Source organism: Lithobates pipiens, unplaced genomic scaffold (genome assembly GCF_037356315.1).
Source record: "Lithobates pipiens isolate NorthernLeopardFrog02 unplaced genomic scaffold, aLitPip1_a1.2 Scaffold_10, whole genome shotgun sequence".
In the NCBI taxonomy this organism is placed as follows: domain Eukaryota; kingdom Metazoa; phylum Chordata; class Amphibia; order Anura; family Ranidae; genus Lithobates; species Lithobates pipiens.
Window position 1 is genome coordinate 2,280,764 of NW_027507686.1, and position 22,985 is coordinate 2,303,748.

The 22,985-nt window shown below is 45.4% G+C and overlaps 1 protein-coding gene across 1 annotated transcript in view; it reads left to right on the plus strand.

The window, feature by feature from the left end:
- Positions 1-22,985, plus strand: part of LOC143926997 (serine/threonine-protein kinase Nek11-like) — a 351,940-nt gene that overhangs the window by 235,128 nt on the left and 93,827 nt on the right. The window contains exons 11-12 of the mRNA XM_077451004.1: positions 14,717-14,789; positions 22,879-22,927. Coding sequence (XP_077307130.1) covers positions 14,717-14,789; positions 22,879-22,927 — 122 coding nt within the window. The remainder of the gene's footprint in view (positions 1-14,716; positions 14,790-22,878; positions 22,928-22,985) is intronic.

A 22,985-nucleotide genomic window follows, 5' to 3' on the forward strand; every position in this document is an offset into this window, starting at 1 on the left:
GCTCTACTGACACCATCCACTGCCCTACTGACACCATCCACTGCTCTACTGACACCATCCACTGCCCTACTGACACCGTCCACTGCTCTACTGACACCATCCACTGCCCTACTGACACCATCCACTGCTCTACTGACACCATCCACCGCCCTACTGACACCGTCCACCGTCCTATTGACACCATCCACTGCCCTACTGACACCCTCCACTGCCCTACTGACACCGTCCTACTGACACCGTCCACTGCCCTACTGACACCGTCCACCGCCCTACTGACACTGGTCCACTGTCCTACTGACACCATCCACTGCCCTACTGACACTGGTCCACTGTCCTACTGACACCGTCCACTGCCCTACTGACACCATCATCTGCTCTACTGACACCATCATCTGCTCTACTGACACCATCCACTGCTCTACTGACACCATCCACTGCCTTACTGACACTGTCCACTGCTCTACTGACACTGTCCTCTGCTCTACTGACACTGTCCTCTGCCCTACTGACACAGTCAACTGCTCTACTGACACCGTCCACCGTCCTATTGACACCATCCACTGCCCTACTGACACCCTCCACTGCCCTACTGACACCGTCCACCGTCCTACTGACACCGTCCACTGCCCTACTGACACCGTCCACCGCCCTACTGACACTGGTCCACTGTCCTACTGAGACCATCCACTGTCCTACTGACACCGTCCACTGTCCTACTGACACCGTCCACTGCTCTACTGACACCGTCCACTGCCCTACTGACACCATCCACTGCCCTACTGACACCCTCCACTGCCCTACTGACACCGTCTACTGCTCTACTGACACCATCCACTGCCCTACTGACACTGTCCACTGCTCTACTGACACCATCCACTGCCCTACTGACACCATCCACTGCTCTACTGACACCATCCACCGCCCTACTGACACCGTCCACCGCCCTATTGACACCATCCACTGCCCTACTGACACCCTCCACTGCCCTACTGACACCGTCCTACTGACACCGTCCTACTGACACCGTCAACTGCCCTACTGAAACCGTCCACCGCCCTACTGACACTGGTCCACTGTCCTACTGACACCATCCACTGCCCTACTGACACTGGTCCACTGTCCTACTGACACCGTCCACTGCCCTACTGACACCATCATCTGCTCTACTGACACCATCATCTGCTCTACTGACACCATCCACTGCTCTACTGACACCATCCACTGCCTTACTGACACTGTCCACTGCTCTACTGACACTGTCCTCTGCTCTACTGACACCGTCCTCTGCCCTACTGACACCGTCCTCTGCCCTACTGACACAGTCCACTGCTCTACTGACACCGTCCACCGTCCTATTGACACCATCCACTGCCCTACTGACACCCTCCACTGCCCTACTGACACCGTCCACCGTCCTACTGACACCGTCCACTGCCCTACTGACACCGTCCACCGCCCTACTGACACTGGTCCACTGTCCTACTGAGACCATCCACTGTCCTACTGACACCGTCCACTGCTCTACTGACACCGTCCACTGCCCTACTGACACCGTCCACTGCCCTACTGACACCGTCCACTGCCCTACTGACACCATCATCTGCTCTACTGACACCATCCACTGCCCTACTGACACTGTCCTCTGCTCTACTGACACCGTCCTCTGCCCTACTGACACAGTCCACTGCTCTACTGACACCATCCAGTGCCCGACTGACACCATCCAGTGCCCGACTGACACCGTCCACTGCCCTACTGACACCGTCCTCTGCTCTACTGACACCATCCACTGCTCTACTGACACCATCCACTGCCCCACTGACACCATCCTCTGCCCCACTGACACCATCCACTGCTCTACTGACACCATCCACTGCTCTACTGACACCATCCACCGCCCTACTGACACCATCCACTGCCCTACTGACACCGTCCACTGCCTCACTGACACTGTCCACTGCCCTACTGACACCATCCAGTGCCCTACTGACACCATCCTCTGCTCTACTGACACCATCCTCTGCTCTACTGACACCGTCCACTGCCCCACTGACACCATCCACTGCCCCACTGACACCATCCACTGCCCCACTGACACCATCCACTGCTCTACTGACACCATCCACCGCCCTACTGACACCATCCACCGCCCTACTGACACCATCCACTGCTCTACTGACACCGTCCACTGCCCTACTGACACTGTCCACTGCTCTACCGACACCGTCCACTGCCCCATTGACACCGTCCACTGCCCTACTGACACCGTCCACTGCTCTACTGACACCATCCACTGCTCTACTGACATCATCCACTGCTCTACTGACACCGTCCTCTGCCCTACTGACACCATCCACTGCTCTACTGACACCATCCACTGCCCTACTGACACCGCCCACTGCCCTACTGACACCGTCCTCTGCTCTACTGAATGTAAATATCCCATGTGACAGTAATAGGCAGGGACAGGTACTCTTTATGGGGGGGATCTGGGGGACCCCAAATCCTTCCTTTGCACCTAAAAGCATTCAAAACGCCAAGTTTGGCTGTTCTCAATACTGACATTTCTTTATTTGGTGCTTTTAAAGCCTCGGAAACATGATCAGATTTTCCGACTGGAAATGTGTGATGAGAGGCTGTTGGCGGAAAATAAAAATGGCGGAAAAATGTTGGATGGCAGGCTTTAAAATTTTCGTCAGACAACGGTCTGTTGTCAGATTTTCCGAGTGTGTGTACACAAGTCCGTCGGACAAAAGTCCAAAGTACAAACACACATGCTCAGAATCAATAGTCACCCAACACGACATTAGCAGAAGGTGCCCAAAGGGTGGCGCTAAAGAGCTGAAAAACCACGTAGTACGCCACTACATTCGTGTTTGTTGGCCAACAACTGTGTGCTGTTTGTATGCAAGACAAGTTACTGGCTAACGCCCTTCGGGCAAAAGTCGGATACTTTTTCTGCGGAATATCCAATCGTGTGAACGAGACTTAAGTCTTCAGTAACGTTATATCATCATATCACTTCCGGGTTTTTAGATCTGAGACCCGATCAAAGCCGATTCCAGCATTGTTCAGGTATCCGGCCAGCCGGTGGATGAGCCTGCTGGTCGCTCTGGCCTCCCGGTGGGATGGGGGCGAGCTCGGGCGAGCTGGGGGGGGGGGGGGGACATCCCCTCCCGTTGCAGCTGAGTGACTGATTAGCCCCTTCGGTAGTCATTACAAGAAAGCGGACCACCGGCTCTAAAATCCGGCACCGGGGTGACGCCTGCAGCCGCACATCATCCCGTTACAGCCACTTGAAGCCGAAGCCCACATATTTGCGTTACGTCGGCACCAAGGGGTTAAATCTTATAAATGTTACAGTTTCCTGATCCTCCTGATTTAGTTATTTATTTCTAAATAAACCGGTACTTACCTTTAGTGGTCTCTTTACCAGAAATTGGGAGAATTCTTTAGAATCTCGTGATCAGAAAATGAAAGGTGTTTCCTGGCGACTCCGGAAACCTCGGATTGGGAAAGGGTTAGCGCTGGCGGCGGTTTAGTAGGTATTATTCTCCGTATGTATCATTCACCTGGAAGGGGCCCGGCTCAGGGTCACCCTGTCCTATTTCTATTTGAGGATTTGAAATAACATCCTGCGCTCTCCGTCTCACGCGTTGGACAAATCAAGGTTGATGGTTTCTAAGGACAAAGAGATCTCTAACCCACATCGGGGGAGTGTGGCCTTCGTTTCAGAGCTTGTTCTTCACATATCCTGGGAGTTGCTTTGTGCGTTGTCTGCCTTCAACTTCAATGAATGTTACAGCTAAACGCCGCGCAGATATAGAAACATCATCCAATCTAGTTATACAGAGCACCCGGAAAGTATTCACAGCGCTTCACTTTTTCCACATTTTGTTATGTTGCAGCCTTATTCCAAAATGGATTAAATTCATTATTTTCCTCAAAATTCTACAAACATCCCCCATAATGACAACGTGATAGACATTTGTTTGAAATGTTTGCAAATGTATTAAAAATAAAAAAAAATCCCATGTACATAAGTATCACAGGCTCCTCCCATGTACATAAGTATCACAGGCTCCTCCCATGTACATAAGTATCACAGACTCCTCCCATGTACATAAGTACCACAGGCTCCTCCCATGTACATAAGTATCACAGGCTCCTCCCATGTACATAAGTATCACAGGCTCCTCCCATGTACATAAGTATCACAGGCTCCTCCCATGTACATAAGTATCACAGGCTCCTCCCATGTACATAAGTACCACAGGCTCCTCCCATGTACATAAGTATCACAGGCTCCTCCCATGTACATAAGTATCACAGGCTCCTCCCATGTACATAAGTATCACAGACTCCTCCCATGTACATAAGTATCACAGGCTCCTCCCATGTACATAAGTATCACAGGCTCCTCCCATGTACATAAGTACCACAGGCTCCTCCCATGTACATAAGTATCACAGACTCCTCCCATGTACATAAGTATCACAGACTCCTCCTATGTACGTAAGTATCCCAGGCTCCTCCCATGTACATAAGTATCACCGCCTCCTACCCTTGTACATAAGTATCACAGTCTCCTCCCATGTACATAAGTATCACAGACTCCTCCCATGTACATAAGTATCACAGGCTCCTCCCATGTACATAAGTATCACAGACTCCTCCCATGTACATAAGTATCACAGGCTCCTCCCATGTACATAAGTATCACAGGCTCCTCCCATGTACATAAGTATCACAGACTCCTCCCATGTACATAAGTATCACAGGCTCCTCCCATGTACATAAGTATCACAGGCTCCTCCCATGTACATAAGTACCACAGGCTCCTCCCATGTACATAAGTATCACAGGCTCCTCCCATGTACATAAGTATAACAGGCTCCTCCCATGTACATAAGTATCACAGACTCCTCCCATGTACATAAGTATCACAGTCTCCTCCCATGTACATAAGTATAACAGACTCCTCCCATGTACATAAGTATCACAGACTCCTCCCATGTACATAAGTATCACCGCCTCCCCCCATGTACATAAGTATCACAGGCTCCTCCCATGTACATAAGTATCACAGACTCCTCCCATGTACATAAGTATCACAGTCTCCTCCCATGTACATAAGTATAAAAGACTCCTCCCATGTACATAAGTATCACAGACTCCTCCCATGTACATAAGTATCACCGCCTCCCCCCATGTACATAAGTATCACAGGCTCCTCCCATGTACATAAGTATCACAGACTCCTCCCATGTACATAAGTATCACAGACTCCTCCCATGTACATAAGTATCACAGACTCCTCCCATGTACATAAGTATCACCGCCTCCCCCCATGTACATAAGTATCACAGGCTCCTCCCATGTACATAAGTATCACAGACTCCTCCCATGTACATAAGTATCACAGGCTCCTCCCATGTACATAAGTATCACAGGCTCCTCCCATGTACATAAGTATCACAGACTCCTCCCATGTACATAAGTATCACAGGCTCCTCCCATGTACATAAGTATCACAGGCTCCTCCCATGTACATAAGTATCACAGACTCCTCCCACCTACATAAGTATCACAGGCTCCTCCCATGTACATAAGTATCACAGGCTCCTCCCATGTACATAAGTACCACAGGCTCCTCCTATGTACATAAGTATCACAGGCTCCTCCCATGTCAGGCTCCTCCCATGTACATAAGTATCACAGGCTCCTCCCATGTACATAAGTATCACAGCTCCTCCCATGTACATAAGTATCACAGGCTCCTCCCATGTACATGAGTATCACAGCTCCTCCCATGTACATAAGTATCACAGGCTCCTCCCATGTACATAAGTATCACAGCTCCTCCCATGTACATAAGTATCACAGGCTCCTCCCATGTAAATAAGTATGACAGGCTCCTCCCATGTACATAAGTATCACAGGCTCCTCCCATGTCAGGCTCCTCCCATGTACATAAGTATCACAGGCTCCTCCCATATACTCTGCAGCTCCTCCAGGGTCACCTTAGGTCTCTGTGCTCCTCTCTGATTAATGCCCTCCTTGCCCGCTCCGTGAGTTTTGGTGGGCGCGCGTCTCTTGGCAGGTTTGCGGGTGTGCCATGTTAGTTATGATAGATGTGATGGAGCTCCTAGGGGGTCATCAAAGATTTGGATATCTTTTTATAACCTGACCCTGACTTGTACTTCTGAACAACATTGTCCCCTCACTTGTCTGGAGAGTTCCTCGGTCTTCATGGCCGTGTTTGGTTAATGGAGCCTCTTGTTTAGGTGTTGCCGCCTCTGGGGCCTTTCACAAAGCTGTGTCTATGTAATGACAGGTCATGTGACCCTTAGATTGCACACAGGTGACATCATTCCACTAATCATGTGACTTCTGAAGGTAATTGGTGGCACCAGAGCTTTGTATGGGCTTCACAATAAAGGGGGGTGAATACTTACGCACATGACAATTATCCGTTTATTTCTGAAAAATAGTTTTATGTTTATATTTTTCTAATTTTACTTCACTTAGACTATAGTGTTCTGATCATCACATAGAATTCAGATTATAAAGACATTGAACTAAAGGCTGTAATGTAACACAATAGGTAAAAAGCCAATGGGGGTGAATACTTTTGCAAGGCTCTGTATGTGGTGTGGAGCGGGTTGGTCTCGGTGTGGGTTCCTCCCCCATCATGGAAATAACGGGCTATCGGGCAAAACCTTGGTAATAGTTTGTCCCTGAGCTGGTGGGATCGTGGCTCGGGGGCGGGGCTCGGGGGCGGGGCTCCTAGGCGGTGGCGGTAGAGCCGACACGATAGAAAACCTTCCTGCGGGAACCTTAGACTTATCAGTTACATCAGGTCCAAAAAGTTGGGTTTTATATAAAAAGGAATTTATTTTATATAAAATATTTTGTACTGGTTGTTAATAAATGGGCCATATAATCCAGAAGGACTTGTGTATTTGTTTACTAGGTAGTGATTGGTTAGTAAAGAGGGGTGGGGCTAGTGGGCGGTGTCAGACGACACATCATCCATACACCAGTCATGGTAAACAGGACAAATAAAAACTGGCAGGTGATCTAACCCCCTCGCCAATGTTCATTTTGGGAGCAAATTTCGATTTAGTTTTAGTCTTAGTCTTAGGACTAAAATGGCATTTTAGTTTTAGTCCAATTTTAGTCTTCTGCAATTGTTTTAGTTTTAGTCGTATTTAGTCAACTAAATCTCTAGTACATTTTAGTCGACTAAAACTCATTTTAGTCAACTAAAATCTAATGGGTGTAATTAAATTCTAAAGCATTAGTTAACATCTCTCTACAGTTTTCAAGCTCATTATATACCACTGGAGTGAAAAATCTAATATGTTATTTATTATTACATTGAGATATGAACAGACACTACCGACCACTGTTCATTTTGAAGTCAAATTTAAATTTAGTTTTAGTCTTGGTCTTTTGACTAAAATGGCATTTTAGTTTTAGTCGTATTTTAGTCATTTCAGTTGTTTTGGTTTTAGTCGTATTTTAGTCATTTCAGTTGTTTTAGTTTTAGTCGTATTTTAGTCGTTTTAGTTTTAGTCGTATTTTAGTCATTTCAGTTGTTTTAGTCGTATTTTAGTCATTTCAGTTGTTTTAGTTGTATTTTAGTCTTTTCAGTTGTTTTAGTTGTATTTTAGTCATTTCAGTTGTTTTAGTCGTATTTTAGTCATTTCAGTTGTTTTAGTTTTAGTCGTATTTTAGTCATTTCAGTTGTTTTAGTTTTAGTCATATTTTAGTCATTTCAGTTGCTTTAGTTTTAGTCGTATTTTAGTCATTTCAGTTGTTTTAGTTGTATTTTAGTCATTTCAGTTGTTTTAGTCGTATTTTAGTCATTTCAGTTGTTTTAGTTTTAGTCGTATTTTAGTCATTTCAGTTGTTTTAGTTTTAGTCATATTTTAGTCATTTCAGTTGTTTTAGTTTTACTCATATTTTAGTAATTTTAGTTGTTTTAGTCGTATTTTAGTCATTTCAGTTGTTTTAGTCGTATTTTAGTCATTTCAGTTGTTTTAGTTTTAGTCGTATTTTAGTCATTTCAATTGTTTTAGTTGTATTTTAGTAGACCAAAATAATATCCGTTTAGTCCACTAAAATGTTTTAGTTGTTTTAGTCGATGAAATTAACACTGCCTGTCACGTACCTAGTTGTTGAGCCTGGAATGCAGGGATCGGCCCCTCGTATCCCCCTGGCTAATGAACCCCTGGAGATGGGGAACAGGTATTCAAAAGTTCAGGGGGCACAAGTGCCTGGCAGATGGAGACTGGTCCAGATGAGCAGCTGGGCACCGACAGCGAGTAGGTAGAGCTGGTAGGACTGAACTGTAGCGGGCAGGCACCCGTGGATGGACTGCTGGGCAGGTGGTCGTCAGTAGGCACCAGGAACCCAATGGGTAAGCAGAAACGAGAGTATCGGGTACAGGCCGGGTCAGCAGGAATCGGTCAGCGAGGTACAAGGGATGAGGCAGAGACGTGGTCAGACAAGCAGAGGTCGTAGGCAGGCAGCAATGGATCGGAGTCAAGGAACAGGCCGGATATCAGGAAACCAGAGTAACGGGTACAGATTCAGGCAACAAGATCACGGACACGCTGTAGACTGGACAGCACGGGTGGAAGGGAGCCAGTGACTAAAGAAGGCCTTAGGGCGCCAAACCGACGTACGACGGGTCAGCGCGTCCTCGCAAGGGAACGTGCTCCCGTTCGTGACCCACGTGCGCGTGCGCGTTCGTTCGGGTTGACGCGAGTGCGTTCGTTGGCTTTAGCGCGCGTCAAAGGGAAACGACGGCCTCTCCACGACGGGACTCTACGGGTAAGTCTCTTGCATTCGACCGTGGTGCCCGAGCGGTCGTGACACTGCCCCTCGTCTTCATCCAAAACTAAAATAAAAATAAAAATGCTGCCTTTAGTTATACTTTAACTGTGTGAAACGGGTTAAATGTCCTCTGTCCATATTTTGGAGCTGTGATGTTTGTATTTTATATGTTGTGAAGGTTTCAATAAATGTTTTTCATCTTCTACATTGTTGGAGTGCCGCCGACCTTTCACAGTATTTCATCCGGCAGCCCCTCCCCCTCCGAAGGGCCAAAAGTGACCCCAAGAAATCGTCTCCAATTGACTTCCATTTAAATTTGAGTTTGTAGAAATTTTTATTCCATTTAAGCAAAAAATTATGGAAATGAAATTGTGCTACATTTTCTCATCGCTGATCCCGGCAGCTGCTTTCCCTTCATTATTCGAGTTGTTTGCGGCATTTCTCCCTTCATTATTAGAGTTGTTTGCGGCAGTTCTCCCTTCTATTATTAGAGTTGTTTGCGGCAGTTCTCCCTTCTATTATTAGAGTTGTTTGCAGCAGTTCTCCCTTCATTATTAGAGTTGTTTGCGGCAGTTCTCCCTTCTATTATTAGAGTTGTTTGCGGCATTTCTCCCTTCTATTATTAGAGTTGTTTGCGGCATTTCTCCCTTCTATTATTAGAGTTGTTTGCGGCATTTCTCCCTTCTATTATTAGAGTTGTTTGCGGCAGTTCTCCCTTCTATTATTAGAGTTGTTTGCGGCAGTTCTCCCTTCATTATTAGAGTTGTTTGCGGCATTTCTCCCTTCTATTATTAGAGTTGTTTGCGGCATTTCTCCCTTCTATTATTCGAGTTGTTTGCGGCAGTTCTCCCTTCTAGTATTAGAGTTGTTTGCGGCAGTTCTCCCTTCTATTATTAGAGTTGTTTGCGGCATTTCTCCCTTCTATTATTAGAGTTGTTTGCGGCAATTCTCCCTTCATTATTAGAGTTGTTTGCGGCAGTTCTCCCTTCTATTATTAGAGTTGTTTGCGGCAGTTCTCCCTTCATTATTAGAGTTGTTTGCGGCAGTTCTCCCTTCTATTATTAGAGTTGTTTGCGGCAGTTCTCCCTTCTATTATTAGAGTTGTTTGCGGCAGTTCTCCCTTCTATTATTCGAGTTGTTTGCGGCAGTTCTCCCTTCTAGTATTAGAGTTGTTTGCGGCAGTTCTTCCTTCATTATTAGAGTTGTTTGCGGCAGTTCTCCCTTCTATTATTAGAGTTGTTTGCGGCAGTTCTCCCTTCTATTATTAGAGTTGTTTGCGGCATTTCTCCCTTCTATTATTAGAGTTGTTTGCGGCAGTTCTCCCTTCATTATTAGAGTTGTTTGCGGCAGTTCTCCCTTCTATTATTAGAGTTGTTTGCGGCGGTTCTCCCTTCATTATTAGAGTTGTTTGTGGCATTTCTCCCTTCTATTATTAGAGTTGTTTGCGGCATTTCTCCCTTCTATTATTAGAGTTGTTTGCGGCAGTTCTCCCTTCATTATTAGAGTTGTTTGCGGCAGTTCTCCCTTCTATTATTAGAGTTGTTTGCGGCAGTTCTCCCTTCATTATTAGAGTTGTTTGTGGCAGTTCTCCCTTCTATTATTAGAGTTGTTTGCGGCAGTTCTCCCTTCTATTATTAGAGTTGTTTGCGGCAGTTCTCCCTTCTATTATTCGAGTTGTTTGCGGCAGTTCTCCCTTCTAGTATTAGAGTTGTTTGCGGCAGTTCTTCCTTCATTATTAGAGTTGTTTGCGGCAGTTCTCCCTTCTATTATTAGAGTTGTTTGCGGCAGTTCTCCCTTCTATTATTAGAGTTGTTTGCGGCATTTCTCCCTTCTATTATTAGAGTTGTTTGCGGCAGTTCTCCCTTCATTATTAGAGTTGTTTGCGGCAGTTCTCCCTTCTATTATTAGAGTTGTTTGCGGCAGTTCTCCCTTCATTATTAGAGTTGTTTTTGGCATTTCTCCCTTCTATTATTAGAGTTGTTTGCGGCATTTCTCCCTTCTATTATTAGAGTTGTTTGCGGCAGTTCTCCCTTCTATTATTAGAGTTGTTTGCGGCAGTTCTCCCTTCTATTATTAGAGTTGTTTGCGGCATTTCTCCCTTCTATTATTAGAGTTGTTTGCGGCAGTTCTCCCTTCTAGTATTAGAGTTGTTTGCGGCAGTTCTTCCTTCATTATTAGAGTTGTTTGCGGCAGTTCTCCCTTCTATTATTAGAGTTGTTTGCGGCAGTTCTCCCTTCTATTATTAGAGTTGTTTGCGGCATTTCTCCCTTCTATTATTAGAGTTGTTTGCGGCAGTTCTCCCTTCATTATTAGAGTTGTTTGCGGCAGTTCTCCCTTCTATTATTAGAGTTGTTTGCGGCAGTTCTCCCTTCATTATTAGAGTTGTTTGTGGCATTTCTCCCTTCTATTATTAGAGTTGTTTGCGGCATTTCTCCCTTCTATTATTAGAATTGTTTGCGGCAGTTCTCCCTTCTATTATTAGAGTTGTTTGCGGCAGTTCTCCCTTCTATTATTAGAGTTGTTTGTGGCATTTCTCCCTTCTATTATTAGAGTTGTTTGCGGCAGTTCTCCCTTCTATTATTAGAGTTGTTTGCGGCAGTTCTCCCTTCTATTATTAGAGTTGTTTGTGGCATTTCTCCCTTCTATTATTAGAGTTGTTTGCGGCAGTTCTCCCTTCATTATTAGAGTTGTTTGCGGCAGTTCTCCCTTCATTATTAGAGTTGTTTGCGGCAGTTCTCCCTTCTATTATTAGAGTTGTTTGCGGCAGTTCTCCCTTCATTATTAGAGTTGTTTGCGGCATTTCTCCCTTCTATTATTAGAGTTGTTTGCGGCAGTTCTCCCTTCTATTATTAGAGTTGTTTGCGGCAGTTCTCCCTTCTATTATTAGAGTTATTTACGGCAGTTCTCCCTTCTATTATTAGAGTTGTTTGCGGCATTTCTCCCTTCTATTATTAGAGTTGTTTGCGGCATTTCTCCCTTCTATTATTAGAGTTGTTTGCGGCAGTTCTCCCTTCTATTATTAGAGTTGTTTGCGGCAGTTCTCCCTTCTATTATTAGAGTTGTTTGCGGCAGTTCTCCCTTCATTATTAGAGTTGTTTGCGGCAGTTCTCCCTTCATTATTAGAGTTGTTTGCGGCAGTTCTCCCTTCTATTATTAGAGTTGTTTGCGGCAGTTCTCCCTTCATTATTAGAGTTGTTTGCGGCAGTTCTCCCTTCTATTATTAAAGTTGTTTGCGGCAGTTCTCCCTTCTATTATTAAAGTTGTTTGCGGCAGTTCTCCCTTCTATTATTAGAGTTGTTTGCGGCAGTTCTCCCTTCTATTATTAGAGTTGTTTGCGGCAGTTCTCCCTTCTATTATTAGAGTTGTTTGCGGCAGTTCTCCCTTCTATTATTAGAGTTGTTTGCGGCATTTCTCCCTTCTATTATTAGAGTTGTTTGCGGCAGTTCTCCCTTCATTATTAGAGTTGTTTGCGGCAGTTCTCCCTTCTATTATTAGAGTTGTTTGCGGCAGTTCTCCCTTCATTATTAGAGTTGTTTGTGGCATTTCTCCCTTCTATTATTAGAGTTGTTTGCGGCATTTCTCCCTTCTATTATTAGAATTGTTTGCGGCAGTTCTCCCTTCTATTATTAGAGTTGTTTGCGGCAGTTCTCCCTTCTATTATTAGAGTTGTTTGTGGCATTTCTCCCTTCTATTATTAGAGTTGTTTGCGGCAGTTCTCCCTTCTATTATTAGAGTTGTTTGCGGCAGTTCTCCCTTCTATTATTAGAGTTGTTTGTGGCATTTCTCCCTTCTATTATTAGAGTTGTTTGCGGCAGTTCTCCCTTCATTATTAGAGTTGTTTGCGGCAGTTCTCCCTTCATTATTAGAGTTGTTTGCGGCAGTTCTCCCTTCTATTATTAGAGTTGTTTGCGGCAGTTCTCCCTTCATTATTAGAGTTGTTTGCGGCATTTCTCCCTTCTATTATTAGAGTTGTTTGCGGCAGTTCTCCCTTCTATTATTAGAGTTGTTTGCGGCAGTTCTCCCTTCTATTATTAGAGTTATTTACGGCATTTCTCCCTTCTATTATTAGAGTTGTTTGCGGCATTTCTCCCTTCTATTATTAGAGTTGTTTGCGGCAGTTCTCCCTTCTATTATTAGAGTTGTTTGCGGCATTTCTCCCTTCTATTATTAGAGTTGTTTGCGGCATTTCTCCCTTCTATTATTAGAGTTGTTTGCGGCAGTTCTCCCTTCTATTATTAGAGTTGTTTGCGGCAGTTCTCCCTTCTATTATTAGAGTTGTTTGCGGCAGTTCTCCCTTCTATTATTAAAGTTGTTTGCGGCAGTTCTCCCTTCTATTATTAGAGTTGTTTGCGGCAGTTCTCCCTTCTATTATTAGAGTTGTTTGCGGCAGTTCTCCCTTCATTATTAGAGTTGTTTGCGGCAGTTCTCCCTTCATTATTAGAGTTGTTTGCGGCAGTTCTCCCTTCTATTATTAAAGTTGTTTGCGGCATTTCTCCCTTCTATTATTAGAGTTGTTTGCGGCATTTCTCCCTTCTATTATTAGAGTTGTTTGCGGCAGTTCTCCCTTCTATTATTAGAGTTGTTTGCGGCAGTTCTCCCTTCTATTATTAAAGTTGTTTGCGGCAGTTCTCCCTTCTATTATTAGAGTTGTTTGCGGCAGTTCTCCCTTCTATTATTAGAGTTGTTTGCGGCAGTTCTTCCTTCATTATTAGAGTTGTTTGCGGCAGTTCTCCCTTCTATTATTAAAGTTGTTTGCGGCAGTTCTCCCTTCTATTATTAGAGTTGTTTGCAGCAGTTCTCCCTTCTATTATTAGAGTTGTTTGCGGCAGTTCTCCCTTCTATTATTAGAGTTGTTTGCGGCAGTTCTCCCTTCTATTATTAGAGTTGTTTGCGGCAGTTCTCCCTTCTATTATTAGAGTTATTTACGGCATTTCTCCCTTCTATTATTAGAGTTGTTTGCGGCAGTTCTCCCTTCTATTATTAGAGTTGTTTGCGGCATTTCTCCCTTCTATTATTAGAGTTGTTTGCGGCAGTTCTCCCTTCTATTATTAGAGTTGTTTGCGGCATTTCTCCCTTCTATTATTAGAGTTGTTTGCGGCATTTCTCCCTTCTATTATTAGAGTTGTTTGCGGCAGTTCTCCCTTCTATTATTAGAGTTGTTTGCGGCAGTTCTCCCTTCTATTATTAGAGTTGTTTGCGGCAGTTCTCCCTTCTATTATTAAAGTTGTTTGCGGCAGTTCTCCCTTCTATTATTAGAGTTGTTTGCGGCAGTTCTCCCTTCTATTATTAGAGTTGTTTGCGGCAGTTCTCCCTTCATTATTAGAGTTGTTTGCGGCAGTTCTCCCTTCATTATTAGAGTTGTTTGCGGCAGTTCTCCCTTCTATTATTAAAGTTGTTTGCGGCATTTCTCCCTTCTATTATTAGAGTTGTTTGCGGCATTTCTCCCTTCTATTATTAGAGTTGTTTGCGGCAGTTCTCCCTTCTATTATTAGAGTTGTTTGCGGCAGTTCTCCCTTCTATTATTAAAGTTGTTTGCGGCAGTTCTCCCTTCTATTATTAGAGTTGTTTGCGGCAGTTCTCCCTTCTATTATTAGAGTTGTTTGCGGCAGTTCTTCCTTCATTATTAGAGTTGTTTGCGGCAGTTCTCCCTTCTATTATTAAAGTTGTTTGCGGCAGTTCTCCCTTCTATTATTAGAGTTGTTTGCGGCAGTTCTCCCTTCTATTATTAGAGTTGTTTGCGGCATTTCTCCCTTCATTATTAGAGTAAATTGCGGCAGTTCTCCCTTCTATTATTAGTACGCCCCGTGGACTTCCATGGAAGATTTGATGTCACCGATGACGACTGACGGATTTGTTTTGATTTTTACAGAAGGGCCGTTGAGCGAATTTATCAGGAAAATCATCAGAAACTGGAAGATGACAGAAAATATGAAGACCTCAAAGTACGTGCAGATATAACGGGGAGTTTATTCATTATGTGCAGTTATAACAGTTTTTTTTTTACTATGTTCAGTTCTGAAAGGGTTTCTTTTTATTTTATTTAAATAATTTTTTCAGCTAAATACACCATATTACCAAAAGTATTGGGACGCCTGCCTTTACACACACATGACCTTTAATGACCCCCCAGTCTTAGTCCGGAGGGTTCAATATTGAGTTGGCCATTTGCAGCTATAACAGCTTCACCTCTTCTGGGAAGGCCGTCCACAAGGTTTAGGAGGGTGTCTATGGGAAGGTTTGACCATTCTTCCAGAAGAGCATTTGTGAGGTCAGGCACTGATGTTGGATGAGAAGGCCTGGCTCGCAGTCTCTGCATTAATTCATGGTGTTCTGTCAGGGACTCTGTGCAGGCCAGTCAAGTTCCTCCACCCGAAAACTGGCTCATCCATGTCTTTATGGACCTTGCTTTGTGCACTGGTCCAAATCATTTGGTGGAGGGGGGATTATGGTTTGTGGGGGGGAGGGGGGATTATGGTGTGGGGGGTGGAGGGGGATTATGGTTTGTGGGGGGAGGGGGATTATGGTGTGTGTGTGGGGGGGATTATGGTGTGGGGGGTGGAGGGGGATTATGGTGTGTGTGGGGGGAGATTATGGTGTCTGGGGGGGGGATTATGGTGTGTGTGGGGGGGAGGGGGGATTGTGGTGTGGGGGGTGGAGGGGGATTATGGTTTGTGGGGGGGAGGGGGGATTATGGTGTGGGGGGGTGGAGGGGGATTATGGGGTCTGAGGGGGAGGGGGGATTATGGTGTGTGTGGGGGGAGGGGGGATTGTGGTGTGGGGGGTGGAGGGGGATTATGGTGTGTGGGGGAGGGGGGATTGTGGTGTGGGGGGTTGTTTTTCAGGGGTTGGGTTTGGCCCCTTAGTTCCAGTGAAGGGAACTCTTCAGGCGTCGGCATACCAAGACATTTTGGACAATTTCATGCTCCCAACTTTGTGGGAACAGTTTGGGGACGACCCCTTCCTGTTCCAACATGACTGCCCACCGGAGCACAAAGCAAGGTCCATAAAGACATGGATGAGCGAGTTTGGGGTGGAGGAACATGACTGGCCTGCACAGAGTCCTGACCTCAACCCCGATAGAACACCTTTTGGGATGAATTAGAGCAGAGATTGCAAGCCAGGTCTTCTTGTCCAACATCAGTGCCTGACCTCACAAATACTCTTCTGGAGGAATGGTCAATCATTCCCATAGACACCCTCCTAAACCTTGTGGACGGCCTTCCCAGAAGAGGTGACGCAGTTATAGCTGCAAAGGGCCAACTCAATGTTGAACCCTCCGGACTAAGACTGGGAGGCCATTAAAATTCATGTGTGTGAAGGCAGGCGTCCCAATACTTTTGGTAATATAGTGTATTTAAATGTATGTATATATATATATATAAAGTGCTAATCAAGCATTGATCAAGCATAGAAAATCATACAAGGATGTCCCTGGGAGGATTAACAATAAAAATATTAACAAAATAGTCAAATAAAAAACAAGGAGAAAGAAGACTAATGCAGTCACCACATCTCAGGAAAAGTGACCTGCATTCCATTTCTGAATATGTGAATTTTCAGCTCCAGCGGAATATTAAACAACAATTTGATGATTTTCTCATGAAACGCATTAGCGGTGAGAATCTTATCAGAATATCAGTCGTTGATTCTGCTGTTCCTCGTATTTTAGTCCTTTATTATCCTCATTCTGATGAGATTCTCACCGCTAATATTTTATTTTCCATGAGAAAATCATCAAGTTGTTGTTTAATATTCCTCTGGCGCTGACAATTCGCATTTTATATTCATTCTCGCGGTTTTTTAGCACCTTTTGTAATCGCTGCTGCAGATTATTTATTGATAGTTTATTCTCTTATTATTCCCGTTCTCTTCAGTATATTCGCATTTCGATTCGTGTTTTCGGGGTTTGGATACATTGTAACGTATGTGGCGAAGGAACGTCGCCCTCCATGTGGATACAATTCGAAGCCATCCATTTATCCGCGACCTATAAACAGTCCTCGCCGTTCTGACACAGATTAATATATAATAATACAGCGGGGGGGGGGTGGAGAAATCGCATTCTCCTGCTGAGGAACGCAATGATAAATAATAGAGGACACGCCCCCCCCGGCGACACATGGGACGCTTTACTAAAGGACAACCTTTGTTGCTACATAATGTCAGAAACGCGAAGCGTCTTTATGTAAGAGGCGTTGTCGGAAAGCCGCGCTCCTTAATGCAGAGATGTGACGCGTTGCATTAAATCGTTATGGAGTCATTTGTATTCACTTTATAACTCGTTCCCATTGGATGGCACCTACATCTGACCCCCCCCCCCCCCCCCGGAACGGTCATAATGACATCAATAGGTTTCGTGTTTTGTCTCTAAGGGTCGGGCAATGGATTTGCGCATCGAACGTTGCCGGGGAAGATTCACTACAATTTAACACCCCGCCCCATTCCGGATTCATCAACGCGTTTTCCTTGACTACATTTGATTGGCTGATGTTTGCCTCTTTAACCCTTTCACTGCCAGAAACAATTTTGTGTGTATTTTGCATGTTTGTTTAACCCCTTCCAGTGGCGGCCTAATCCGTGCGCCCGGCCCCTAATCTACATACAGGGGGCCGGACGGATGGGTGCCAATGGGGGTTTTTGTTTGAAGCACATGATTACAGTCTGAGGCTCTAATTGGCTTCAAAAAAGGGTGGGCTCGGGGTGCGGAGCATTGCTCCCTGAGCCCACCCGGTTGCGTGACAATAGAAAATTTAATATTCGCTATCCTCCTCCTGATTCATCTCCCAGCCAATCGGATCTCAGGAACCACTTCCTGTTCAGCCGGGAGGAGAAGTAACAGCCCCGGAGCGAGGAGCAGCAGCCCTACCCTGGATCCTCCTCATCTGCCTCCTAAGGCAGTAGTCTCCAAACTGCAGCCCTGGGGCCAGATGCCGCCCTTTGCTTGCCTTTATCTGGCCCTTGGGGCACTTTTCCTTCTACTGAAACCAACCATGGGGCATAATACCCGCTATTGACACCAACAATGGGGCACTATTTCTCCCACTGACACCAACAATAGGGAACTATTTCTCCCACTGACACCAATGATGGGACACTATTCCTTCCACTGACACCAATTATGGGGCACTATTCCTCCCACTGACACCAATTATGGGGCCCTATTCCTCCCACTGATACCAATGATGGGACACTATTCCTCCCACTGACACCAATGATGGGACACTATTTCTCCCACTGACACCAATGATGGGGCACTATTCCCCCCACTGACACCAATGATGGGGCACTATTCCTCCCACTGATACCAATGATGGGACACTATTCCTTCCACTGACACCAATGATGGGGCACTATTCCTCCCACTGACACCAATGATGGGGCACTATTCCTCCCACTGACACCAATGAGGGGGCACTATTCCTTCCACTGACACCAATGATGGGGCACTATTCCTCCCACTGACACCATCAATGGAGCACTATTCCTTCCACTGGCACCAATGATGGGGCACTATTCCTCCCACTAACACCAATGATAGGGCACTATTCCTCCCACTGACACCAATGATGGGGCACTATTCCTCCCACTGACACCATCAATGGAGCACTATTCCTTCCACTGGCACCAATGATGGGGCACTATTCCTCCCACTGACACCAATGATGGGGCACTATTCCTCCCACTGACATCAATGATGGGACACTATTTCTCCCACTGACACCAATGATGGGACACTATTCCTTCCACTGACACCAATGATGTGGCACTATTCCTCCCACTAACACCAATGATGGGGCACTATTCCTCCCACTGACACCAATGATGGGGCACTATTCCTCCCACTGACATCAATGATGGGACACTATTTCTCCCACTGACACCAATGATGGGACACTATTCCTTCCACTGACACCAATGATGTGGCACTATTCCCCCCACTGACACCAATGATGGGGCACTATTCCTCCCACTGATACCAATGATGGGACACTATTCCTTCCACTGACACCAATGATGGGGCACTATTCCTCCCACTGACACCAATGATGGGGCACTATTCCTCCCACTGACACCAATGAGGGGGCACTATTCCTTCCACTGACACCAATGATGGGGCACTATTCCTCCCACTGACACCATCAATGGAGCACTATTCCTTCCACTGGCACCAATGATGGGGCACTATTCCTCCCACTAACACCAATGATAGGGCACTATTCCTCCCACTGACACCAATGATGGGGCACTATTCCTCCCACTGACACCATCAATGGAGCACTATTCCTTCCACTGGCACCAATGATGGGGCACTATTCCTCCCACTAACACCAATGATGGGGCACTATTCCTCCCACTGACACCAATGATGGGGCACTATTCCTCCCACTGACATCAATGATGGGACACTATTTCTCCCACTGACACCAATGATGGGACACTATTCCTTCCACTGACACCAATGATGTGGCACTATTCCTCCCACTAACACCAATGATGGGGCACTATTCCTCCCACTGACACCAATGATGGGGCACTATTCCTCCCACTGACATCAATGATGGGACACTATTTCTCCCACTGACACCAATGATGGGACACTATTCCTTCCACTGACACCAATGATGTGGCACTATTCCCCCCACTGACACCAATGATGGGGCACTATTCCTTCCACTGACACCAATGATGGGGCACTATTCCTCCCACTGACACCATCAATGGAGCACTATTCCTTCCACTGGCACCAATGATGGGGCACTATTCCTCCCACTAACACCAATGATAGGGCACTATTCCTCCCACTGACACCAATGATGGGGCACTATTCCTCTCACTGACACCAATGATGGGGCACTATTCCTCTCACTGACACCAATGATGGGGCACTATTCCCCCCACTGATACCAATGATGGGGCACTATTCCCCCTACTGATACCAATGATGGGGCACTATTCCTCTCACTGACACCAATGATGGGGCACTATTCCTCCCACTGACACCAATGATGGGGCACTATTCCTCCCACTGAAGCCAGAATAATGTCTACTCCCAATGGTCACAGTCCAGCCCCCCTAAAATCTGGCCATTTCTTTAGAAAGTTTGGAGACCCCTGTCCTAAGGTAAGGAGGCCTCTGATTACCACCTTCCCATTCGTCTCCCGTGTGGGGGGGGGGGGGGGGGTTCTCCGCCTTTCAGCCTGTCTCCTGTGGGGGTGGGGTCACCGCCTTCACGTCTATCTCCCCTGTGGGGGGGAGCGGGGATAAATGGTATGGCATTGGTTTGCCAAATAATTGCGCACCAGCATCCACTAATCCCTTCAATACCAAATCCAAATTAAACCCAAATCAGTGTATATTATTTAGTCTGTAGGAAAGTTATAGAGTCCACAATTTATGGGATATATATATATATATATGAAAATCGATCAATCTGGATGTTCTGACAGGTGATCTCTGTGATCAGGGGTGGCCAGTTTATATAAGCGACCCAAGGGTGCCACCCCCATTCTCCATGTGCCGGCCCCTAATCTCCATGCGCCGGCCCCTAATCTCCATGCGGTGGGCCGGACGCATAGATTTCTACAAGCTTTTTTTTTTTTTTTAAGCACATGATTATAGAGCCTGAGGCTCTAATTGGCTTCAAAAAAGGCGAGCCCGCCTCAAGAAAAAAGGCGAGCCCGCCTCAAGAAAAAAGGCGAGCCCGCCTCAAGAAAAAAGGCGAGCCCGCCTCAAGAAAAGCTGCCCATGACCTTGACGGGGTAAGTTCGGACCTGGGGTTGGGGTTTGTTTGCCCCCCCTTCAAAAATGGAGCAGCAGCCGACCCTGGCCGTGATTGGTCACATCAATCGCACGATGGTACCAGCAGCGGGCTGTCCGATCGCGCAGCAGTGTGGCCCACGGGGAGCGCGCGAGGTGTGTTCTGAGGGGAAAGTCACATGATGTCCACCCAGAACTACAGGTGGTCATGCCTGGTTGTCATTGTACTATATACTGGGTGGGAAATGGTTAAAAAAAAAATTGTTTTAGACCTGAAGTTTAGTTAGAAACCCCATATTTACTAAAAGTAGAAACATTTATGTCTGTACGTGTGTGTATGTGGGGTGGGGGCGCAGACATTTTTGTGGGGAATTCCCCCTGATTAAGCCCTGCTTTAGGTGAAACATGTTGGGGGGTGTGGCCTTGGGTGGGAGTGAGCTGTGTGATGTCAGTGCAATAAACCTTGGCTGGAGTTGAACATCTTCGATGTGGAGGCTGTTATTTGGATGGTCTCTTGGTGTCCGTGTTATGCATATTACTAAGTGTAATCAACATAAAATAATTAATGTGTAATCAACATAGATTGTAGAGTAATTAAATACAGAAATTCATATAGTTAATAATTTGAGAAAAGAGTCCATAGGATGGGCACCAATTTCACAATGGAGCTGGTATAGAAATGACTGGACCGTCATAAAGCAAAAACAGGTCACTGGGCAGATATATTCATGTAGGCCAGCTTGTCTGTAAACGTCAAAAGAAGGTAGATAAATACTTCTTACCAGCTCTGTTGGACTCACAAAGTCATATGACAGTTGAGTCTGAAAAGGCTTGAGGTCTCACTCTGGGACCAGAGAGTATATGGAAGGAGGTCCGTTAGACTGGTGGAGGAACTTCAAACAGCTGTGTACTCAATGGCGTGTTTCGCAAACTGGAACATCGAGGTAGTTTGGAATCCAGCTCAGACACGGTCCATTACACCAATACTCCAATCACCCCAAGTGGGGAGGGAAATGTTTGGGGGTTTAAACCACACAGAAGGGAAAAAAGAAAAAAGAGCTCCACATGGTGCGGGTCAAATGATATAAAAGATATAAAATACGGATTTATTGAAGTCAAAAAGTTGTTAATGACTTGGTGATCACAAAAATAGAATGAAATAAAGTTAAAAGCAATGTAGGGTGCCAACAGCTATCCCAACGCGTTTCGACATAAAAGTCTTCGACAGGGACATGCCCCTGTCGAAGACTTTTATGTCGAAACGCGTTGGGCTAGCTGTTGGCACCCTACATTGCTTTTAACTTTATTTCATTCTATTTTTGTGATCACCAAGTCATTAACAACTTTTTGACTTCAATAAATCCGTATTTTATATCTTTTATATCATTTGACCCGCACCATGTGGAGCTCTTTTTTCTTTTTTCCCTTCTGTGTGGTTTAAACCCCCAAACATTTCCCTCCCCACTTGGGGTGATTGGAGTATTGGTGTAATGGACCGTGTCTGAGCTGGATTCCAAACTACCTCGATGTTCCAGTTTGCGAAACACGCCATTGAGTACACAGCTGTTTGAAGTTCCTCCACCAGTCTAACGGACCTCCTTCCATATACTCTCTGGTCCCAGAGTGAGACCTCAAGCCTTTTCAGACTCAACTGTCATATGACTTTGTGAGTCCAACAGAGCTGGTAAGAAGTATTTATCTACCTTCTTTTGACGTTTACAGACAAGCTGGCCTACATGAATATATCTGCCCAGTGACCTGTTTTTGCTTTATGACGGTCCAGTCATTTCTATACCAGCTCCATTGTGAAATTGGTGCCCATCCTATGGACTCTTTTCTCAAATTATTAACTATATGAATTTCTGTATTTAATTACTCTACAATCTATGTTGATTACACATTAATTATTTTATGTTGATTACACTTAGTAATATTGAAGCGCTACACAAATTTTTTCCTTTGTATGCTGAACTTTGTTTGTTTTTAGTGTTAGCTGCTATTTTTGGCTATTGAGGCCGTCTTGTTATAGGTTTAACTTTAGCGCAGTGTTTTCCCTTTTATTTTATTCGTGTTATGCATATGTACGGCGGCAAAGAGAGCGGGCTTTAACACTCACACAGCGCACTTATGCGTCTATGGTCAATACTTTATATCTGATTTATCAATTTATATCTGCCTGGACTTTCGTTTTTTCCCTTTAATAGATGTCTTAACAGTCCATAGTCATAAAAGGCAGATTGCCCAATCATTTTTATTTCACTTGTTTCTTTCCAGAATGCTTGGATGGAGAATGAAGCTCGTCTAGCAGATGAGGAACAGAAAGGTGAGATTCAGCAGAAAGACTACAAACTATTTTTACTGCGCGGTGGTCCACCTCTCTG